Source organism: Protopterus annectens, chromosome 2.part1 (genome assembly GCF_019279795.1).
Source record: "Protopterus annectens isolate FY-2018-M chromosome 2.part1, PAN1.0, whole genome shotgun sequence".
Classification (NCBI taxonomy): domain Eukaryota; kingdom Metazoa; phylum Chordata; order Ceratodontiformes; family Protopteridae; genus Protopterus; species Protopterus annectens.
This window is the reverse complement of record NC_056729.1, coordinates 1716454556-1716477519: the sequence shown is the minus strand read 5'-3', so window position 1 is coordinate 1716477519 and position 22964 is coordinate 1716454556. Positions and strand designations below refer to the sequence as shown.

At 43.1% G+C, this 22964-nt stretch overlaps 1 protein-coding gene across 7 annotated transcripts in view; it reads left to right on the top strand.

The window, feature by feature from the left end:
* EIF4G3 (eukaryotic translation initiation factor 4 gamma 3) overlaps positions 1–22964 on the top strand; it is a 3593176-nt gene that overhangs the window by 1725469 nt on the left and 1844743 nt on the right. For all 7 annotated transcript variants that reach the window (XM_044063163.1, XM_044063168.1, XM_044063165.1 and 4 more), the window contains one exon: positions 1142–1267. In XM_044063163.1, the coding sequence (XP_043919098.1) occupies positions 1142–1267 (126 nt within the window). The remainder of the gene's footprint in view (positions 1–1141; positions 1268–22964) is intronic.

The window sequence follows — 22964 nt, the reverse complement described above, 5'->3', positions numbered from 1 at the left end:
GTAGTGATTTCTTAGTCTACACGGAGTCCAGTCAGTCCGATTCTTCAGAAAGTGAACCTGAGCTTAAGTCCAGGAAAGTGTTCACTTTTTTCTCAGAGGATTGCTAGGTTTAGTGATGTTGTTGCCTGGGAGCAGTCTGGAACTAACCCAGAGCCAAGTAGAGTATATGACCTTATAGAGGACAAGATGCCTGATTCCCCACTTTGCGCTCTTAGATATTTATAAAGATGCCTGCAGGGACCATACCTCAAGTGTACTTCATTACAAGGAACATACCTCATTTGGGGTCTTAATTTTCTTCAACGTTCCACATTGAAAGGGTTCATCACACATTCAGTGTTAGAAATCCTTTCACTGGTATCCATGGGTAAATATAAATGAATCATATTAATTCATTAAAAGATCTTTTTATAAGTAAAACCAACATATTTTAATCCTCATATGACCTTCCTAGTTGAAGCTGTTAGTGTTAGTATGTGTTCCACATTATGCCCATTTGTTCAACACTGCAAGGTTTAGTGTTTTTCATTTTGGAGATGAACGGTTGAGGGCTTTATGCAGGACACCAGTATCTATTTCAGCAGTCCCTAAAAAGACTATGTGTAAGTTATGGGAGTTGGAATTTGTTAAATTGGCAGATTTACTATGTTTTTTCTATAACAAAAAAAAAGGCACTGTAAACCAGGAAGTGGGCATTCCTTCTCCCCCCTGATATGACTATGACATCATGAAATGGGCAAAAAGTGGATTGGGAAAGGAGAGATGTGTGGTGGTAGGGGGAAGTGTGAGGGGTGTGGCTTTGGTCTGGTTTCAGTAGCAACAAAAGGTGGCATCAATATTTTTTGTCCAAATATTTCAGTGGTAATTCTTGTCTATTTCTTTTTCTGTGTAAGGTAAATTAGTGGATAAAATTGAAGTAAGTCAGCATTGTATATGCTGGCGATTTTATTGTGTGCTGTGATAATTTGGCACATGACTTGTTGCTACAAGCTACCGATAGCCTAGCTACCTCCAAGGTCTCCCTTGAAAAGGTGTTTCTAGTTAATAGGCTTTTACTATTTAAAAACTGAATAGTCTGTGTAGTATTTGTTTAAGAATGGCTTCATTTTCTTGCTGAGTAATGTGTACTTCTGATTTGCAGATCAATCAGTCAAAGGTACCTCTGCGAACATTAGAACCCAGGATGCTGGCACGTGGAACAGATTTTACACCTGCTTATGCTTACGCAGATTTTGGAAGGCAAACCAGTGGTGTAAGGGGATCTGTGGTATGTTTCGTCAATGCAAGCATTGGATGTGAAGACTACTTTACTAAAAAGCAGTTTGTTGGCCAGATCTTTATCTGAATACCTTTGTTTATCCATAGTTGTAAAACTCATGCATTCAGCAACATACAAATGCAGTGCTAGTATGTAGTTGCACACAGAGATTATCTTGTTTTAGTGACAAGTAAAACTCTTAGGTCTGTGGATTCTCCAAACAGTTCATTGGAAAACTCTACTCAACCAGTCAATAGTTTTCTTGTCTAAATATCCATTTATGTTTGTCAACCTCTTGATGATGTGGAATGAAAACCCATGGAAAGGAAGGATGGAGTTTGTACTGTACTCATTTGTAGGATCATCCCAGATTACTTTAGTTGAAAAGTTTGTTTCCATCTTCATTTGCTATTATCCGTGCATCCCTATTTTGTACAGTAGGTTTACAACCCAGAATATTTTTCCCCCCCTTTGAAGCACTTTCTTTTAGTCAGTGGCCTTCAGGATGGTGGAACTGTTGAAAAATTTCTGCTGTGTATAGTGCAGAAGGAAGGGGATGAACATCATTAATGCTGACTGTGCGATTTGTAGTTTTATCAATCAACATCTTGGAGCTTAATCCATGGCAGGAAAGGTCCATTTATGTATTAGCATTTGTTGAGTGGGAAACCCTTTTTCAGCAGAAGCCTGGGGAGAAAACCTCCATTACAGTACATTTATCAGATTGATGTATAATCTAGTTAAGAATACAATTATAAAAAGAAAGGGTCAATGACAAGAACGGCAGTTGAGCAACTTTAGCAGAAAAGGTGAATCCTTACAACTGTACTGAAAAGTAATGATATGAAGGGAAGATGATGTTCATTTTGCAGAGGTTGAACCAGTCAGGAGGCACTCTTGAGAGTTGGACTCTCCAGTAAAAAAACAAAACATTAAATTTGAATTTTTATTTAGAAAGCTGTATTTCGCCTCACAGCAAGACGTTGTCCCGTTTGATTCTCAGCTAGAGCGTCTTCTGTGTGGAGGCATGCGTGAATGGGCGTACCTTCATTGAAGGTTGTGCATCAGGGCTGGTAACTCGGCACGTAAAAATCCACTACCAAACATTAGCGGACCGGAGTTCCACGGTGGCGACCCCTAACCGGGATAAGTCGAAAGACACAACAATTAGGAAGTTGTATTACATTGTCATTAAACACAGAGTAATGTAAACAGTAACACAGGATGATAAAAACAAGGTTAAGGAGCTTGGCACTATGTATTGTCTGGGGGCATTAAAAGAAGGACATTTCAGTCTCACAGCACTGCTTTATTATGAATGGGTATGAAAGGTGGCCAACAGCTCCAGGGGGCAAGTATTAATCCTCTGTCACCCTGTGAAGACTTTGTAGAGGCAACCTGTCTGTCACGTAATGCAATGCTGAGGCATTTTATTTTATGTTATCTGTGATGTTGCATAAAGAAGGATATTGTCAGCATATGATATATAGTTTATCTGAGAGAATTCAAAAGAAAGATAAGTGAAAAGAAGACATGGGAGTGGACCAAGAAAATACCCTTGTATTACCCCAGCCTTAAGTAATCTAGTTTGAGAAATTCTTTCCAGACTGAACCTAAAATGATTACGAAAGGTAGCCAATAAAATATTTCATGTGTTTCCCAAAACCAGCTTTAGCAGGAAGACTGAGGTTCACCTACTTAGATTCCTCTATGATGTGTAAAGTCTGCATGTTTTCTCTATACAGGTAGAGTAGATGTGATAGGTTCGTAGGATCATAGGAAGTTACTAGGCCAATGGTCCTAGGGTCCTTAAAAGACTAGCAAAGTTCAAACCTTATTTCCATGATCAGCACCTGTTGAATTTACAGTTACCTGTCCAGTTGCCCAGAACACGTTTGTAGAGGGCCAATGAGGTGCTCTGTTTGACATGAAGTGGGAGTCTGTTCCAAAAGTGTGATAACCTCTAGGAGACAAATTTGTCCCTCCAGCGGGTTCTATAAATGTCACATACCAGGTTAAGGTCTTTCGGACGAGTAACCCTTGTACCATTTGACTTGCAGATATGCAACATTTCCAATAAAGCAGGGACAGAGATTGCCTTATGTGCAAGGCAGAGATTGCCTCTGAGTAATCTGTATGAAACAGAGTAAAGTGACAGTGTTTTCAGATGATCCACATAGGACAGATGCTGAAGACCTTGAATTTTCCTTGTGGGGAACCTTTGTGGTCTCTCCATTTGCTGCAGTATAGAAGTATAAAACAGCAGTGCACAAGCCAGACTGACTTAGTGCTGATGGGGATATTATTGAATAGTTCTTATACTAAAGTGTTTGAGCATACACTAGATTTGATGTATGTATTTATTTGATATTTGCTTACTGGGAAAGTCTGATGGAGGTATCTCATTTTCAGCTGAGATGTGGAGGGAAAAAAATCTCCACATTGACAAAATATGGCCACAGTTAAATAACGTTATCACAAAGCCTAGTACACAAGAACAAGATATTAAAATAAAAAATTTCTCAACTTCAGTTCATATGCTGTGAGCTTACGTAGTGTGCAAATATTTTGACAGAGGGAATAAGATGAACGGACATTGTCAGTAGTTCCAGAATTCACGTTGCAGATTATAGCAAGAACATTAAACATCGAGTACACACTTTGGAACAGGTGTAGCCTAGGCAAAATTATATTTGTCCTTTATATTGGAAATAGATTGTGTGCAGAGAGAGAAATTTGTATGCAGTATGCTAAGAGGAATCGATTCTGCAAAGGTCTCTCAGTGCAGGAACAGCTTTAACACCTCTGCAGTACTGTGAGGGGAGGGGACTCAATTTCTCTTGAACTACAAAAGAAAACACTGAACAAAGTCCAGCAATTTAGTTACTTTTCTGGTTGTGACTGGATAACTTCTAAGTATAGTGTAAAAAAAGGTCTGAGCCAAACATAAATGAGGGTGACTAGAAACAGAAAAGCAGCAGTCCTTTTCGAGAAGGTAAAGAAAATAACAGTGATCTTCCAAAGTCCGGTTACGTCACCGGCATGGGAATTCAATGTTACGTCCTTATGTCAACGGCATGGGAATTCAATGTTACTTCCTTATGTCAGCGGCATGGGAATTCAATGTTACGTCCTTATGTCAACGGCATGGGAATTCAATGTTACGTCCTTACGTCTGGCATGAGTCATGCAAAGTATTGTGGGAAAGAGGGGGTTTAGTACGTCCTTATGTCTGGCATGAGTCATACAGAGTATTGTGGGAAAGAGGGGGTTTAGTACGTCCTTACGTCTGGCATGAGTCATACAAAGTAATGTGGGAAAGAGAGGGGGTTTAGTACGTCCTTGCGTCTGGCATGAGTCATACAAAGTATTGTGGGAAAGAGGGGGTTTAGTACGTCCTTACGTCTGGCATGAGTCATACAAAGTATTGTGGGAAAGGGGGGGTTTAGGGAGAACAAGATCATGTTGATACATCAAGCCCCATTGCTAACCATGTTGTGGAAAACAGGCTAAAATTACAAATAAAGCACTTGAATGATCTTAAGGTGTTGGTCAGGAAATAGTGAAAAAAAAGTTTTTTTTAGTTTTAGGGTGGCGTTTTCCTTTAAGATGTAGTTAAACATACAATCTGATAGTTTTCATTCTGTACTCAACTGTTGTGTTCGGATCCAGTCCATGGATCCATCTCAAACATTTCACTTGCACTTTTTACTGCCTGCTGCATACCTTTTACTGTATTTTATTGCTATTAACTAATCTGCATGGTTAAACTAAAATTGTCTGCCTTACAGTGCCTGAGAAATAAGTTTTTTACTGTCACACTGTTTGTAAAGCTTTTATAGCTAGTTTCACTGCATTTCACTTTGCCCCTTTATCTGTTTAAAAACTTTAATTTTGTGGCTGTGATAAACGTTTCTGTTGTGTTTACTGTCTGAAAGAGTGTAGGCTGCTAGCTTTAGTATTGTTCCCCACCCTTGTTCCCTGTTGGTGTTTTGTTGTTATACTTGGTGGCTTTGCAGTTGCCCACCCCTACTGTAAATTTAATCTGTGACACTCCTCCCAGTCTAGTGTCATTAACTCATTCTACCTAATACAGAAAGAACATCTGAGAAGGCCCACCCCCTTAGTTTCTTTCCTTCTGTTCCTCCTTTCTCCCTTTCTTACAAAAAAAATTGCCTGAATCTCCTTGTGTTCTGACTGTGCTTTTCAAACATTTTGGAAATAGAGTATATTTTAGTGCATTTATTAAAACTGTATTCGCCTTAATATTGCTACAACTCAAGTGCTCTAGGTTGCACTGCATCTGAATCGTTTGTGTGTTTTAGCTGCTTTTCTGTATATATAGACTCAGTTGTGCACTTGCCTTGCTTCATTCAAAAAGTTTTAAATTGCTAATTTTGTAGAGTTTTTATTGCATTTACTGTTTAGGGCTACACACTCAAGTTCGTTAGCCTTTTCTGTGTTTATTTACTGTATTTTTGAATTGTTTAGCCTGTTTTAACCAAAAAAAAAAAAACCCAAAAAAATACCATCTTGTTTGCTCGTTTCCCACCTTTCCTAGCTAGTATAGTCCAGATTCCAGGCTTTGCTGGTTTCAGGACTTTTTTTCTGTGTTCAGAGCTATCCAGACCTTGCTGTGGTAGAGGGAAGTCCTACTGCTTACCAGTGGGAGTGGTGAGCATTGTACTGTCTAACACTAGAGGAGTGGTTTCTAGCTCTGAAATTGTAATTTTATTAGCCATTTTGGGCTTATTTCTACCCCTCTCAACTTTCTAGCTTAAAAGCGTGTGTGTTTGTGCATTTTTCACATTGTGCACCACCACGGGGCTGCGGTTAAGCTATTCCAGGTGCTAGAAAGTCTGCTCTTCAAATTTTCCCTTAGAACTAGCTGGTTTCTCAGTAGTAGCACTAAAATTTGAACCCCTGTGACTATCACTTGCTCTAGAACCTGCTGGAAAGCACTAGGAATCCTGAAACTGATACAAGCACTCAACTGTCTTTGTTAATAAGGAAAAATTAATCGTAGGCACTAAACAGCCTATAATTGCAAAGTACCTTGCAAAGGTAAGGGAAAACAGCTCTTGTTCTTTACAAAAAAAGCACCTAAACAGGCATGTCCAAGGGTCAGCTTCTGGTGATTTCTCATGTCCATCTGGTGAATCTGGGCATACTGGGGCAATGCAGCAACTGCCTCATGTACACGGACAACCCTCTCCTCCTACCACCCAACACTACAACCTGCAAGATATGCACTTACATAGATAAACTGGAAGCAAAGCTCTCTCCAGCCAGGATTGTGCTAGACAGTCAAGAGGAGAAAGTTAACACTTGCACTACACCTCTAGCAACACATAGCCCTTCAAAACCCACACCATCAACACCCACATATGCTGAGGCCCTTAACATTAACCTGCCCGAGCAACAAGGACCTCCGAAGCTGAAACGAACACCAGTCACAACCAAAGTGACACACAGCTCACAACACCAGTGTGCCACGCAACAACAGCCCCTAAGGCAAGACAAATGTACCAAACACTGTAGACTTAGGTGTCTCTAAAGCCAGGCACACTGATGTCCCACTCACCAGACTGAGCAAGGAGAAAATTACAGTCAGCTGTCTGTGTGGTGCCAGGATCCGCCACATAACACATGCACTCAAGTCACTCCACAACAAGTACAAATACGACTCTGTCATTGTCCATGTTGGAATGAATGACTAGAGATGTACTGGGTCTATATTATATCATCGACTGCTTAAAAAAGCGAACGCTGATTGATCGACCTAATTTAAACGAAAGCTTACAATCTCGAACTGTCAGATCAGCGATTTTTTTCCCAGGGAAAAAAATCGCTGATCCAAAACACATACACAATACAAGCACACCAAACAAACAGAAATCCACACACACACCTAAAATCTGATACCTAACCCTACACTAAACTATGCACACACCACTAACTACCCACTTACCTTAACCCTAACCCTAAGGTCCGTCACTATCGCACACTCACCCTAACTCACTTAAATTTGCCCTAACCCTCATGTCCACTCAGTCGCACACACACCTAACCCGAGCCCTAACCCTAACTCACCTAAATCACCCTAACACTCACATCCACACAATCGCACACTTACCTGAATCCGACCGGTAACTTTCCACCATAACACTGAAAATACCAAAGCAACAGAAACGGAAAACCGAATTCTTTCCCTAGGAAAAAATTTGAGTTTCTGCTGCTTCGATATTTTGCAGTTTCGCAAAAATAAGTTAGATCAATCAGCATTCGCTTTTTTAAGCATTACTATGGCTAGGCTTACAAATGCCCCAGGGCAGATAGCCTAGTACTATACTATGAAACTATGAAACTATAATATAGACCCGATGTACCTCCCTGGACTACATGAAAAGAGGCATGGAAGAGCACTCGGCTCGTGGCCCAGGCAGGTATGACCCTAGTCCTGAGTAGCATCCTGCCTTCTCTCAGAATGAATACCACAGTATAAGGACAAAATGACTTCAACAATTGGCTAAGTTTCTGGTGTCATTCAAAGGGGATCTTGTATCTGTCTGCCTGGGATGATATGATCGACAAACCACGATGCTTTGCAAGAGATGGTCTCCACCTGTCACTCCTGGGATTCAGGTTACTGGCTAAAGCTCTTGCCACCCCTGTAGTGCCTTTTTTAGGCAAGGTTCAAAGGACAAAACCACCACCATAACAGATACAAGCATGCAAAATCTGAAGGTAATGCTACTCAATGCTAGAAGTCTAAACCTCAAAATGCATTCTCTCGAAGCACTCCTAAAAATGGAGAACATCGATATCTGTGCAGTAACTGAGACCTCGTTCAAAACTCCAGAGAGCACCCCTGCAGTACCAGGCTACAACTCTTACCACACTTTTCGGCCACCAATCCAAGACCGAAACACCAAAGGTGGAGGAGTGTCCATATTCACACCTCCAGGCTAGTTGCCCAACACAATGCATCTGAAATTCTTCAGGTGCAACTAACACTAGGTAAGACTGCAATCCAAATTGTAGCTTGCTACAGATTCCCTACCATGCCCCAAGATTATCACTACACCTTTCTAAACATACTGGAAAATATTACGATGCAGTCAAACACCCTAATACTGTGTGATTTCAACTACCCTGCCATTAACTGAGAAAACTACTCTGGTACCAGCAGCTTTTCCCAACGGTTCTTGATATTCATAAATTCCAATGCCCTGGATCAACTAATCCATTGTCCCACCAGGGGCTCCAATATCCTAGACCTGGTCATTACCAACATGGAGATGGATGCTCTACACAAGTGGTCACCCCCTCTTTGGTCAAGTTTGACCATAAGCAAATCACCCTTGACATCCACATCCCACCCCCAGTAAGGAAACCTCCGTAAAAAAAACTTCTCCAAAGCTAATTTCATGCTACTTAAGTCAGAAGTGACAAACTGCATGGCACCCATACAGACAGGAGCTGAAAGCTCGACTGCTGAATCCTACATTAAGGCACTGTACGAGCACATCCATTCGTGCATGAATCGTGCCATCCCAAATAGAACCAAGATGCTCTCCTCCAAAAAAAAGAAGCCAATCTGGTGGTCCCCCTGCTATAAACAAACTGTACAACAGAAGGAAAAAACTGTTGCAGAAAAGAGGAAAATCCCAGGATGCAAAAAAATCCCTTACCAGCCTCAGTAAGAAGCTGAGATCCCTCATAAAATCCTCCCAAGCTAGTTACGAAAATAAAATTGCCAAAGATTCCAAAGACAGCCACATGGCATTCTACAGTTATGTCAAGAATCTAAATGGCAGTGCTCAGATCTGCTCTGAGCTACAACAGAATGTCATTAAATATACTGATCCCAAGGATATTGCCTATATCCTGGCAGATCGATTTAGTGCCAACTTCACCCCCCTCTCACCCCCTAAAGGGCCCATCTCAGTACCAAAAGATTGCCAAATTCTGGTAATCACGGTCACACATGTAGAAACTGCACTCTCCAAAGCTAAGAATGCAGCATCCGTGGGACCAGATGACATCCCAGGCTGTGTACTGAACTGGCACGTCTCCTAAGTGTCATGTTTAATCATAGCCTCGCCTCAGGCTTTGTGCCTACTGAGTGGCGCACAGCTACAGTTATCCCACTCCACAAGGGGGGGGGGGGCTCCACCTTGGATCCAGGGAACTACCGTCACATCAATCTGACTAGCCTGATCTGCAAGGGCATGGAACGCATTATCATAGAACTTAAACAAAAACATTGGCAACCTTCAAACACTGGACCCCACCCAATGTGGGTTTGTGAGGGATCGCTCTTGAATCCTGAACCTGATTGACATCTTTGAATCAGTCTCCAGATGTGTGGACGAGAGTAAGGCCATCCACACAGCCTATCTGGACCTCGCCAAGACCTTCGACACCATCCCCCACTCTGGAATCATAGATAAACTTACTAAGCTGGGCATAAATCCCTACGTCACGCGATGGGTTGCCAACTGGCTTACTGACAGAACCCAGACTGTAAAAGTAGCAGACTCCAAATCCAACTCCAGACAAGTGGAGTACCCAAGGGTTCAGTCCCGGGACCACTCTTGTTTGGCATCTACTTCTCTGAAGTATAGGCCAACACTAAGGGACTCTGGCTAACAAAGTTTGCAGATGACTGCAAACTGGGAGCCATTATTGTATCCCCAAATGATGTGGATATTCTACAAAAAGGCCTTACAGAAACAGATGCTTGGTGCCAGAGCCATGGGCTCAAGCTTAATGTCAAGAAATGTATAGTGATCCCCTTTGGGGGAAAAACATGTATTACATACACTAAACACTGAAAGTGGGATGAGAGACTTTGGGACACAGGTGGACAGTGGTCTCACCTTAGATAACCATATTGCTACAACAGTCAGGAAATACTTCTATGTGGCACACCTCATCACTGAGGGCTTTTCATTCAGAAAAAAGGTCATTGTACCACTGTACTCATCTCTCATTAGACCCATTATAGAGTACAAGGCCCTTTTGGTATATACCTCACGAGACATCTGCAACAGCTGGAAAGGCTGCAGAAATACCTCACTAAAAGAATCACAGGGCTAAAGCAGATGCCCTAGGTTGTCTAAAAAAAACTCCAGCTATACTCTGTGACATATCATCTACTCAGAGGCGATCTCTGCTTAACATACAAGGCCATGTCAAACCCTGAGCTGTTGGACACGCTTCACTTAAAGAAATCCCAATCCCTCAGGGCCACACGCTCCAGGGGTCTAAACCTTGTCATCACAATGAACAAAACATGCTAGAGGGATAGGTTCCTGACCCCAGAGACTCCCCATAGTCTGGAATAGACCGCCCATACATGTCAAGCAGGATGCCTCCTTGGCCCTCTTCAAGAGGAACCTTGACGATTGGATGGGAGATAGGAAATTCACCCCGGGGATCATGTCAGTCGACCTGCTAGACAGGGGTCCAGGAAAGTAAATATTGTGGGAAGAAATATCTGGGGAATTGTTTGGCTAGGCTTTTATAGGCCCTAGGGCCGATTGCCTAGTACCAACCTATGAACCATTGTTGTTGCTTTTTTCCTGCCTTTTCATTAGCATAGTGTATTCTTCAGGTCCCTGTCAGCATCTCGAATGCTGACAATATCGAATTTGATACAGTCGCATCGAGAATGCCGAAAGGGCAAAACGTCGGAACGGGTAAACAGAAATCTCTGTAGGGGGAAGATTTCCGTTTACCTCAATGTAGTGGGGTCTCAGAGTTGGTATATTTTAAGTAACGGGGGTGTGGGGGGTGCAGGGGGGCTTGCCCCCCGCCTACACCCTTTAGTTTCTTTTTTTTGGGGGGTTTATTTTTTTATCAGCATTCGAAAATATAATCGGTCGATCATTTCAGTTCGACATTTAGTGATTCGACCTATTACATTTTCAAAATGCTGATATAGACCCTATTCTTCATACTATCATTGGTATTTCTTTTTTTTTTTTATATACAATTTTTCCTCTTATTTATCTTTTTTGTATTTGGTAGTTTAAGATGTCAGAAAAAGGCCCTTCTGGCTTTAAGAAGTGTCAAAAGTGCAGGCACAAATTGCCTTTGGCATCATTCTACATTTATTGTCTGCTTTCTACATCTTTGAGGCTATTGCAGGAGCTCAACCCTCCAAGACAAAAATTAAGGAGACTTCCACTAAACCTTCAGGATGCTCGACTCATTCATCCATGGAGTTGCCAAAGAAAAAACATTAGTCTGATCCAAAGACGACTACTACAATATCACCACCGGATCCATCAACAGTCTCCTCGGACCCAAGATGTTCGGATCTGAGGCCCTTACCAAGAACCAGGTTCTCACCCGGTATTGATCCAGTACATTCCAGACTATCTTCTCCTTTTATGGAGCGCTGTCATTCTAAGTCCCCATCATTGGCTTCCTCTCGTTCTTCCAGAGGTCTGACCGAAGCTGATATGGTCAGAATGATGAGATTTCTTACACCACAGATAACAGAGGGGAGTTCTCCCAACTCCTCCTCCTTCAGGGCAAGAAGCCCTTGTTCGTACTTCTCCAGCTCTGTCGGCTCCTTCTCTGATCCTCCATCCATTTCGGAGTCCCTAAATCTGAGTATGCTGGGACAGTCTGGATTGGATCCAAAAATTTGTGTCCTTTACTCTTAGGAAGTCTCTGTGCACTCTGGCTCTGATGGTGTCAGAGCCGTAGTGCCCCTGTTGTGGTTTTAGGTGTTAGGCACTGGACAGCTTGGCTCCGACCTCTGTCACTGATGGATTGCCATCCGTGCAGATGGAGTCGATGGGGCAGAAGGGTTGTTTCTCTGCTCCATCTGCTGCTTTCTTTCCAGTACATTCTGCCTTTCAGGTGGTGGAGAAGGTTCTCTGCTTCGGCAAGAGGGACTGTCTCTCTTCCCCCCTCAGGTCTTCCTTCTGGATCCAAGATGTCACTGCGCCTTGAACCACATCATTCTACTTCACAGGACAGCCAGAAAAGTCTCCAGGCTACCCAGCAAGGTATTAGTTTCTTCCGACACTACACCGGGGCATCCCACAGAGGAAGTCCCTAAGAAGAGTAAGTGCAAGATGAGGCACTTGGAGTCCCCTAAGGAGTCAGTCACCGAAGATACTAATTTTGATGGAGAATGATCTTCCAAGATCACCACCCAAACATCTCATTCAGACACATCCTTGAGATTAAGTAGAGTGGTGGTTTGTTCTTCGATAACCATTCCCCAGAGGAATCCGTATTCCTGGAAGCCTTTGGAGCTGGCCTGTCTACCTCCTGGGTTACTCCTCCTGCCGATGAGCTCATTGACTTGATTTCTAGGCAGGCGTGGAAGAAACTGGACTCAGTTGAGCCAGTCCCTTAAAGACCAGGGCAAAATCTTGCTCCACCTATAGTTAGGGAATTCTGGAGCAAGAGAGCGCCCATAGATGCTATGGTTGTGGCGACGGCCACCAAGAAGGAATTTACTGAGCAGAGTTTCTCTGTCCATCCCCCTAACATAGAGTCTAGGGCATTGGACAGATTTATGAAGCGTGTATGCTTCAGCGACTTTTGCCCTTAGGTCACTGAACTGTCTAGTGCACTTTACAAGACTACAGGGACTTGATAAAGCAACTGTCAAAATCCCTTTCTGGGGCCACTCCAACCAAGACTCAGATGTCAATGGCCTCAGTTGGCTACCCTACAGGCTGTTTCTAATTAGTCCATGAGGTGTATCTTGCATGCAGCTGAAGGTGCCTCAAGTGATGCAGGTTCAGGCATTTCCATCAGGAGGCATGTCTGGATGTGCTTGTGTGTTTTTTGCAGAGCCCTTCAAGTCCTCAATCATCAGTGCACCCTTTGGCAGTTCGTTGTTTGGTCCTAAAGTTAGACACACTCTTAAGGTGTGAAAAAGATGGAAAAACTTCTCTGCAGTGGACATACGTTTTCCGACTCCTCAAAAATATTTTTCTAGGCATCAACAAGGTGGTTGAAAAATGTGGTTCAGAAAGTCTCAGGGTCCTTTTCAAGATCCACGTGGAGGTAGTTCCCCCAGGGGCAGAGGAGGGAATGTGAATGGACGGCGATGCCCATGCTTCAGAGGAAACCCCCAGAGCCAGTGGTCCAGAGATGTCTTCTCAGATAGACCCTACTAGCGCTCCGGAAAGGAGGCCTGATTTTCCCTCTCTGGCTGAACCAGAGAGCCTTGCCTTCACAAAAGAAACATGGGTGCAGAGTATCGTTTCCAGAGGTTATATAATTCCCTTTTCCCTTTCACCTCCATCTGTATGCAAATTTCCCAATGTTTCACCCAGCCAGAGGAAAGCAGCAGCACTAGAAATTCAAGAGCTGCTAGAAGACTCATCGAAAAGGTCCCACCAGACAAGGTAGAATCCAGAACTTGCTCAACATTCTTTTCAGTGCTAAAGCAAATGGGATTCGAGACCAATTTTGGATCTTTAATGACTTGAACAAATGAGTTCATCACACAGTTTCGGATGGTCATAGTTCAGGACATTCTACCTTTTTTTAGGCAAGGACAACTGGATGTGCTCAGTAGACCTTCAAGATGCATACTTATCACATAAAAATGAGCAGACAATCCACATGCTTCTAGCTAGGAGGCAGTCACTACCAATTCAGAGCTCTGCCCTTAGGCCTCATTACAGCCCCCACAGGGTGTTCACCAAAAACATGGCAGTAATAGCAGCTTACTTGAGACTACTGGGATTCCAAGTGTTTCCCTTCTTGGACGACTGGCTCATTACTGCACTAACTAGTCATATACTAATAAGGGGTTGGGAGGGTGGCCTAATGGTTAAGGTGTTTGCCTTACAAACACAAGGTGCGGGGTTTTTGTCTCACAAGGGATAATTGGGTAGGCTTAAAATGGCTCGCAATGGCAATTAGCTTAGTACTAATCCATGAACCTAAGTAAGAGATCAGGTACTCCAGACGTGCTCCCATCTGGGGATGACCATAAATTGCAACAAGGCTCAGTTACAACAGTGTCAAACATTGGAATTCATAGGAGCAGTTTTCAACACTGTCATTGACAGCTTTTCTTCCCCTCTCGAGTGCAAACTATCAGATTCCAGGTTAGGAAAATAATTCACAGTACCAAAACGTCAGCCCGGTCAATTCTTCAAGCTTTGGGGTTAATGTCAGCGGCCATAATTTTACTTCCTCTAGCAAGATTTCATATGAGAATTCTTCAATGGATATTAGCAACACAAAGGCTATTCTTTATCAACATATGTAAGCCAAATAAGAATCACTTGGGTATGCAAGAAATACCTTTGGTGGTGGATTCGATCAGATCAAGTTTTGCAAGGCTACCTTTTCATTCTACCTCTTCCCAAGGCTGTAGTGACCCCAGATGCTTCCCAGATTGAGTTGGGGGGCACTTCCCGAGCAAGACAGTCTAAGGCATATGGTCACCTGAAGAGACCAATGCGCATATCAGTGTTCTGGAAATGAGAGCAGTGTTCTTAGGGTTGCAGGTCTTCCAAGACAACACTCCCTTTGGGGACAGTTGCAGTTAAGACAGACAACATGTTCCTAGTCTGGTACAGCAACAAACAATGGAGAACCAGGTCTTACACCTTGTGTCGGGAAGCCCTCACATTGTGACAATGGCTTTTCTCTTCAAATTGCTTTCTGATAGCAGTATACATGCTAGGGAAGTCCAATGTGATGATAGACAAATTGAGCAGGTCCATACTACTGCCTCACGTTTGGTTTTTCAACAAGAAAGTGACAAGACATGATTTCCCATCAATGCGGCCAGCCTTGCTGTAATCGTTTTGCTTCTTCCTTAAACAAGTGCAGTAGTTTCTTTGGCTTGATACTTCCACCAGGGGAATCACCGAGGGATGCTGTACTTCCACGATTGGGCCCCTCTGTCTTCTCTATACTTAACCACAAACACCCCCTAATTCTCAGATTTCTGCAGAAAGCTGCTCAATTGAAGAGCAAAATTCATCCTCATTGCACCTTACTGGCCTCTGCAGATTTGGTTCCCTTTCCTTTGGCCTAATATACTTTACCCACTTTGGATTCTGGATCTGATTTTAGACCCTCCTGCCTTACCAACAGGCATGACTCATGCGGATATCTCAAACCTCAAGCGAACAGTCTGGTTTTTCCAATTCCTTTAATAGCCGGGCAACCGATACTCTTCCCCCTCCATCATATACTTCTATCTTCCCATAAGGCTTCATCAAGAAAACTTTACAGAAGCAAATGGAAAAGGTTTGTTTTTTGGGCACATCAAAAACACATTGACCCCTTCTCAGCTCCCATACAAAGTGTTCTTGAGTTTTTGGCAACAGTTTTTAATGAGGGAGCTCGACAAATAGAGTCACTTAGCAGCAATCTCCAGCTTTCATACTGGGCTTGAGAATTTTTCCTTGGCTTCATCTAAGCTTTGTAAGCCTGTTTTGAGAGACACTTCTGCTGAGCTCTTCTGTAAAGATCCTACTCCACCATGGAATTTAAATTTGGTTCTGCAAGCCTTAATTCATTCCCCCTTTGAACCAGCAGCAAAATGTGATCTTAAATTCCTGACCTGGAAAACTGTTTTTCTAGTAGCCATTACCTCTGCTAGAGGAATTTCAGACCTCCAAGCATTGTCTTCTAAACCACCTTACTTGACTTTTCATAAGGATAGTGTATCATTACATACCAGTCCTTCTTAAGGGGCTGTCAGAATCCAATATCAACCAGTCTATTAGTCTGCCAGTCGTCTTTCCTAAATTTACCAAGAGAGGCAAATATATATTGCATTTATTGGATGTCCACAGACATTTGCATTTTTACTTGCATAGAACAAAAGAAGTTAGGAAAACATCCGTTCTTGTTTCCTTTGCAAACTCTAAATTGGGTAAATCTGTTGTAAAGATAACTTTAGCCAGATGGCTGATGGATTGCATATCATTTGTTTACAACAAATTGGGTCTGTCTAACCTTTAAGAGCCCATTCAACTAGGTCCATGGCAACTTCTTCAGTGTTTCTCTCGAGGGCTTCCATAGACAACATATGCATGACTGCAACTTGGGCCAGTCCTCATACCTTTGTTACTTCATACAAACTGGATCTGGTCTTGTGGGGAAGGGCAGCCTTCGACTCAACTGTTCTCAGGAATATCCTTAATTAGAGTCACCTGGGAATTTAGGTGGCTGGGGACTCTGTCCCACCAGTTGAGGCTAGAATGAAAATTGACATCGGATAAAGAAGTTGTGTACTTTACATAACGTTCCATCTGTGTTGTCCGTTTTCCATTCTTCGACTTCCCACCCACCAACCCCCAACCTTTTTCAGAGTTGATTTCTGGAAGAGCGAGAGTTTATAAGCACACCACTGTTCCTCATGTTGAGCTCCAGGTATAGTTTCTTCTGCAAGGAATGTTATATTGGTACTTCCTACTTTAGATAAAACAGCAAACAAGATCTGGGGTATGTTTGGGGTTGGTACATTATGGGTAAAGGAGGAACTTTAGAACTTTTTGGTGGCCACAAGCTAATGTAACAGCCGAATCGGATCAGACGATCGGATCCTTACCCAACAGTTAAAGAAGAATGAAAGTAGACAACACAGAAGGAATGTTTTGGTAAGTACATGACTTCTTTTTAATAGAAAGCAAACCATATTAACATTTTTCCATTTACATAAATACATAGGTGGATACTAGGCTAATGGCACAAAATCCTTTACAATCCTAGCCAATAATACCCAGAATATGACCATATATCTTTAATTCTCTAGATATGGGATGGGGGTAGTATCTGGTAGTGGGTCACTGGGTGTTGGAGCCTTAAGTCATTTTGCAGACTGCCCCTATCCATAAGGGATGTGGACAGTACCGCAGAAGTGAATTTACAGTTCCCCATCCATGTATCCAAATTCTTTTTGAAGAGACTTGGGGTCAGGCTTTGTTTTACAAAGATGGAAAGTTCACTCCATAGACTAGATATCCTTTGGGATATGAGTCTTTCTATCTAGCAAGTCACAAATAAGGTTCAGATCCATGTAAATTGTAATCCTCATCTAATTTTTCTTGTGAATATGCAACCTTTTCTTCAGGGCTGGATTAGAGAATGCCTTGTAGGTCTGGCGTAAGTCACCTCTCAAACAATACGAGGAGGAGTAAAGGGGACAGGACTTGTAGTTGGGTCACGTAAGACCAACATCTTACGCTTATTTATTTAACATTTGTTAAATGGGAAAGTCCGATTTGGAGCAAAGCCATTTTTCACCGGAGGTCTGGGGAGAAACGCTCCCAGATGCATGTCTTTGAACATGGGAGGAAACCGGGGCACCCAGAGGAAACCCACATGAACGTAGGGAAGACATGCAGACTCCACACAGAAAGCACCCCAGCCAAGAATCGAACCGGAGAACCTCTTGCTGTGAGGTGACAGTGCTACCGCTGCACCACTGTACTGTCCACTTTGTCTTTTGTTAGTGAGAAACTTCTGGGGCCTTTCCATTTGGTCTAAGTACCTGGTTACGTACATGTGGAATGGAGCATTGTACTTGATATTGGGTCTTATGAGACACTGACTTCCTTTGACCTAGATGCCATGCTTTTACTTATAAGTTGAGCCACACAGAAGGATTTCCTCAGTACCATAGCTACCTGGTGGTCAAAAATAGACCCAGAGTTGAGGGACTGTCTGTGTTCCTAGGTCCCTCACACCGGGTCTATTTTTAGGGGTGTGTGCTATCAGTATTATAATTTGCAGGGCTATCTGATTTACCGAAGGGTATGATTATGCATTTTTTTGCATTTAGTCTCAGACCATGCTTTTGGCACCAGTTGTTTGTAATTTTTAGGCCTGTTTGTAAGATGTTAAATCGTTTGGGGATTCAGTGATTGCTTTCAGATTAGTTGTTAGCAAACTTGATGAGCCAGAGGCCCCCAATATTGGCCTTCACTTTAGAGAAGTTATATACCAAACAGGAGTGGTTTCAATAGTGAGCTCTGCGGGACACTGCTAGTAACATTTTCTTATCAAAAGTAGATTTGCCGATCTGGGCAGCATGTGTCCCGTCAGTGAGCCAGTTTGCTATTCATCTGACAATGTAGGTGTTTATGCCTAAGTCGGGAAGTTTATCTATAATCCCTGAGTGGGGAATTTGAAAGCTTTTGCCATGTAGAGATAAGTGGTGTTTACCATTTTAACTTCATCCTTGGCTCTGGTGTCTTTCTTGAAGTCCACCTGATTGAGCAGGCAAGACCTCCCTTTGACAAAGCCAAACTAGGTCTGGTCCAATGCTTGGAGATTTACTGTGTCACTGTTGATCAGGTCCATGATAATTCTCTCCATGGTCTTGATAAGACTTGACAAGCTTATGGGTCTGTAGTTATCTGGGTCAGTTGATGGGCCTCCCTTCTGTAGAAGGATGACTTAGTCCTCCATTCCTCTGGGACACACCGTGTCTACAGGCTGTAGTTGGAGGATTTCTAGTGGGCTTGATGGATTCTGTTTTAAGCTATTTAAGGTGCATCCTGGAATGTAAAGATCCATGGAGACTGTGTTTCTGGCTTTAGTGAGCACAGTAAAGACCTGTTCTCTCCTAATGACCAGTAGGGGGGGTGGTTGGGAGTAGTTCTTGATAGTAAGTGTTGGGGGGAGAAGTTTGAACTGAACTTGTCGGCCGGCAGGTATGTTATAGTTTCAGGCTGGTTGTGTTGACATTCATGATGAACTCTACACATTGCTGAGCATTTTCCCTGAGGTTATATACATAATAAAATAAAAAAAAAAGCCTTATGGTTACCTTTCACCTGTGAGGCTATCTTTGTCTCGTAGTTTGATTTGGCAGATTTGACCAGCTCTCTAATTTGTTCGGGTAGCCTGATGATCTTTTTTGCACTGCTTTGTCTGTTCATTCTTGGTTTTGGATAGGAGCTCTTTTCCTTTTGTTGAATAGCCTATTTATGTTTGACTCAAACAGGTACTGCCCCCCTGCAGCTATTGTTTTATTTATTTGTTTATTTTATTTTGCATTTGTTTACCAGGAAAGTCAGACTGGACACAAATCCATTTTTCAGTAGAGACCTGGGGAGAAATGCTCCACATATAACCAAACGGTCATAACAAAGGTTGATATAGTACAATTTCACAGGCAGAGAGAGCATGACACTTTACATTTTACATGTAATATGCACATATGGTTACTTTCCTTATAACTATCAGTCCAGCATTATATAAATTGCTTAGTTCCTGTCTTCCCTTAAATCTCACTCCTCCTGAACATTATTGTGCATCTGGTGTTCCCACAGTTTCCATATATTTCTATGCAATTTGCTCCTTCCCTTTTCTAAAAATCCCTCTACCACTTCTTTTGTATCTCTTATAGTATTCAGTATTTCAAATACAGTTGGCTTTGACTTTGATTTCCATTTTCTAGTAATTGTTTTTTTGGCAGCCAACAGAACAAAACTTAAGGCCTGACTATGTCAAGTCAATTTAGATTCTGTGTTCAGCTCAAAAGAATAATTTCCTTGGTTACTGACATCTGCTTACCCAGTATTTGGCAGTGTACTCTGTAGGGAATCTTTAAATCTACCAACTCATTACCCTACTAAAACATATGATATGTTGTCCTATCTCGCCATAATTCTTAATGGTTGGGTTTGGAACTGAGCATCTGTTCTGACTCTGCCAAATACAGAAGCTCGAGAGCTTCCACTGGCTCGAGGCTAACCCCTATCCTATGATGCATCTGGTAAAAATACCCAGATCTCATTTTCCACTCAAGAGACTGTGATGTCTTCCGACTGGCTCGTTGGCTGAATAGATTTTATTTCACTTATTTCTACAATTGTTGGCAGTTTTCTGTCTTACTTTGTGCAATAGTTAGTTAACCACCCCCCCTTGCTTAAGTGCATCGTTTTTCCCTTTGTGTGCCTGAGAGACCCGGTTGAGTTAGAGGGCTCTCAGTGGCTGGTTTAACTTAGAGGGCCGCTTCCCTTTCTGTGCCTTCCCATCCCTTCCCTTGGAAATTCCATTTTAGTTAGAAGACTCTCCGTCATTTGTGTGTGACTTTCTAGTACTGGTTTTAGTGTGTCATTTAGTAGTTAAATCCTTTCTCTGACATTTTTTTCTCTTACAGCATCTGCTGAAAACTTTTTTGGGTGTGGTGTTTGTAGCAGTAGGCTCCTGTTTCTTTGGAGCTGTGTATTTAGTGTTAAATCATCTTTAGCGGTTTCCTTGCTTACAGTTTAAAAAAAAAGTGTCTGTGTGCCTTTTAACTTTGTGTGCGTTAGTAGTTAGTAGGCTCCCTTTCTCTTTGGAGCAGTGTATAGTTAAAGTATATATTTAGAAATTCATATAGCTTCTTCCTGCTAATATTTTGTACCTTGTTGTTGTGAGTATGTTGAAAGAAAAGGAGAAAGAGCCTAAAGAACATAGACAATCTGGTTTTAAGAAGTGTGATCAATGCACTCAAAAGATGTCAGTTACGGATGGCCAAACTAGTTGTGTATATTGTTTGGGTGCCATCCACTTACAAGACACTTGTACGATTTGCCATGGGTTCAGCAGCAGGGTCCTTCAAGAGCATAGAAATAAATTGATGGTCAGGGGGTTGTTGACAGGTCCTTTCCAGGAATCTTTGGAGGAATCTCAAATCTCCAAACCTTCTTCTTCCCATACAGGGTTCAAAAGACATGCTACTTCGGCTCCAGCTTCAGAGCCTCCTAAAAAAGTTACTGCTTCGGAACCGAGGGCTGTTCGTTCAGACAAAACAAAATCAACCTCTTTGGCCCCATCGGTATCCTCTGAGCCGGTAGAGTTACCAGTTAGGCGACTGTTTCCTATTTTGGAGCCAATATCTCCAACCTTGAGATTGCTCATTTTGGAGAGGGCCAGATCTCCTTCATTATCCTCCCGTTCCTCCAAGAGTTTATCTGATGTTGATGTGGAGCGGGTGGTGAAGAGATTGCTTAAGACACCGGTGCTGGCCAAAATCTTTTCTTTCCCGACCCCAAAGGACACGGGACCATCCAAGATGCCAATTTCGATTCCTCCTCCGACCCCGCTGGTGGTTTTGGAGCCAGAGAGTATGGATCTGATAGCAGTGGAACTGTTGGTACCAGGGCCTCCTTCAGAATCATTGGTTCCTGCTTCTGCTCTGATGTCTTCGGGTCCTTTGGATCTCAAGGAGTCTAGGAGCCAACACTCACCTGTCTGGTCTTGGAGGGGAGTTGGCCCAAACAGTTATCCAAGCCGACTCTACCCCTCGGTGCCTCGGCAAGGTTGAGCTCGGTTTCTACATCGGCTTTGGAGTCTCTCCTCAGCATCTTTGGAGCGGAGGTTCTCTTCAGAGCAGAGTGAGGGGGCTTTTGAGATGATGGGAGAGAGTGTTATCCCAGACAGCTCTGCTCTTGGAGCCATCTTCTCTTCCCTCACAGGCACCAGTGTTGGTCTCTTCTTCACCCATTCCCCCCAAGCGTAGAGATCAGAGCCCCAGGAAGCCCCTGTGGATGGCATTGTCCCCTCTGAAACTTCTCCAGAGAATCCCTCTGAGGAAGTCTGTCAGAATAGGCTGTGCAAGAGGAAGCACAGACTCCCCTGAGTCAGTTGCATCAGACATTGATCTGGATGAGTCTGAAAGGGTCCCCACGGTCCCCCTCTGAGGATGTCTCTTTTGCTGACATCCTTGAGATCCTGAAACAGAGGGCTGGCTGGAAGTGCACTAACCCTTCATAGGACGAATCGGTGTACCTGGAGGCTTTTGGATCTTGCCCTTCCACCTCCTGGGTGACTCCCACCTATGATCAGCTCCTTAATGTTATCTCTAGATAAACCTGGACTTCCCCTGATACAGGGGAACCATCCTCCCAACAGAGAGTCACGGACTATGGACAGATATGAAAAGCTTACCTTTTCTTCAACGCCCTTTACCCTGCGGTCGCTGAATTATCTGACCCATTTTACGACAGACTTCAAAGGGATCTCCACAAAGAGCTAAGAGATGCCCTTCAGGGTACTGTAGCTTCAGGGTCGCAGACAATTTCTTTCCAGCTCTCCGCCCTCGATTCTATTGTCAATTCCTCCATGAGCCTGTTCATATGCAGCTGATGGAGCGAGCAGAGCAGCAGCTGCAGGAATTTCCCTAAAGACATTCCTGGATGCGTCTTTGCAACTTTGCTGAACCCTTCAGGTCTTCTTTCACCAACACCCCCTTTGATGGTTCTTCCCTTTTTGGACCAAAGGTGAAAGAAACTTTAACCAGGTGTGAACAGGACGGAAAAACCTTGTCTGCCTTTGGAGTCCGTTTTTCCACACCATCTAGACTTTATCCCAACGTTCAGAAAGAGGCGGTAAAATGTGGTTCAGCAAGTCCCAAAAAGGTTTTTCTGATGCACGTGGTGACACTTCCCCCAGGGGCAGAGGAGAGTTATTAATGGAATATGCCAACCTCGCGGTAGAGGGGGGTCCACAAAATCAGGGCGACAGAGATGCGTTCTCTGGGAGGCTCTTCCAGCGCTCCTGAAAGGAGGGCCTGTCTGCTTTTCTTTGGAGGCAGTCGGGGGATGTTTGTCACTGTACCCAAACAACTGGCTAGAGATCTCCCAAGACAAATGGGTACACACAATCATATCCAGAGGATATTGTAGCCCCTTTCTACTCTTCCTCTCACAAACAAGTCCATACCAGACATTCCACCCAGTCAAAAGGACTATGCAAC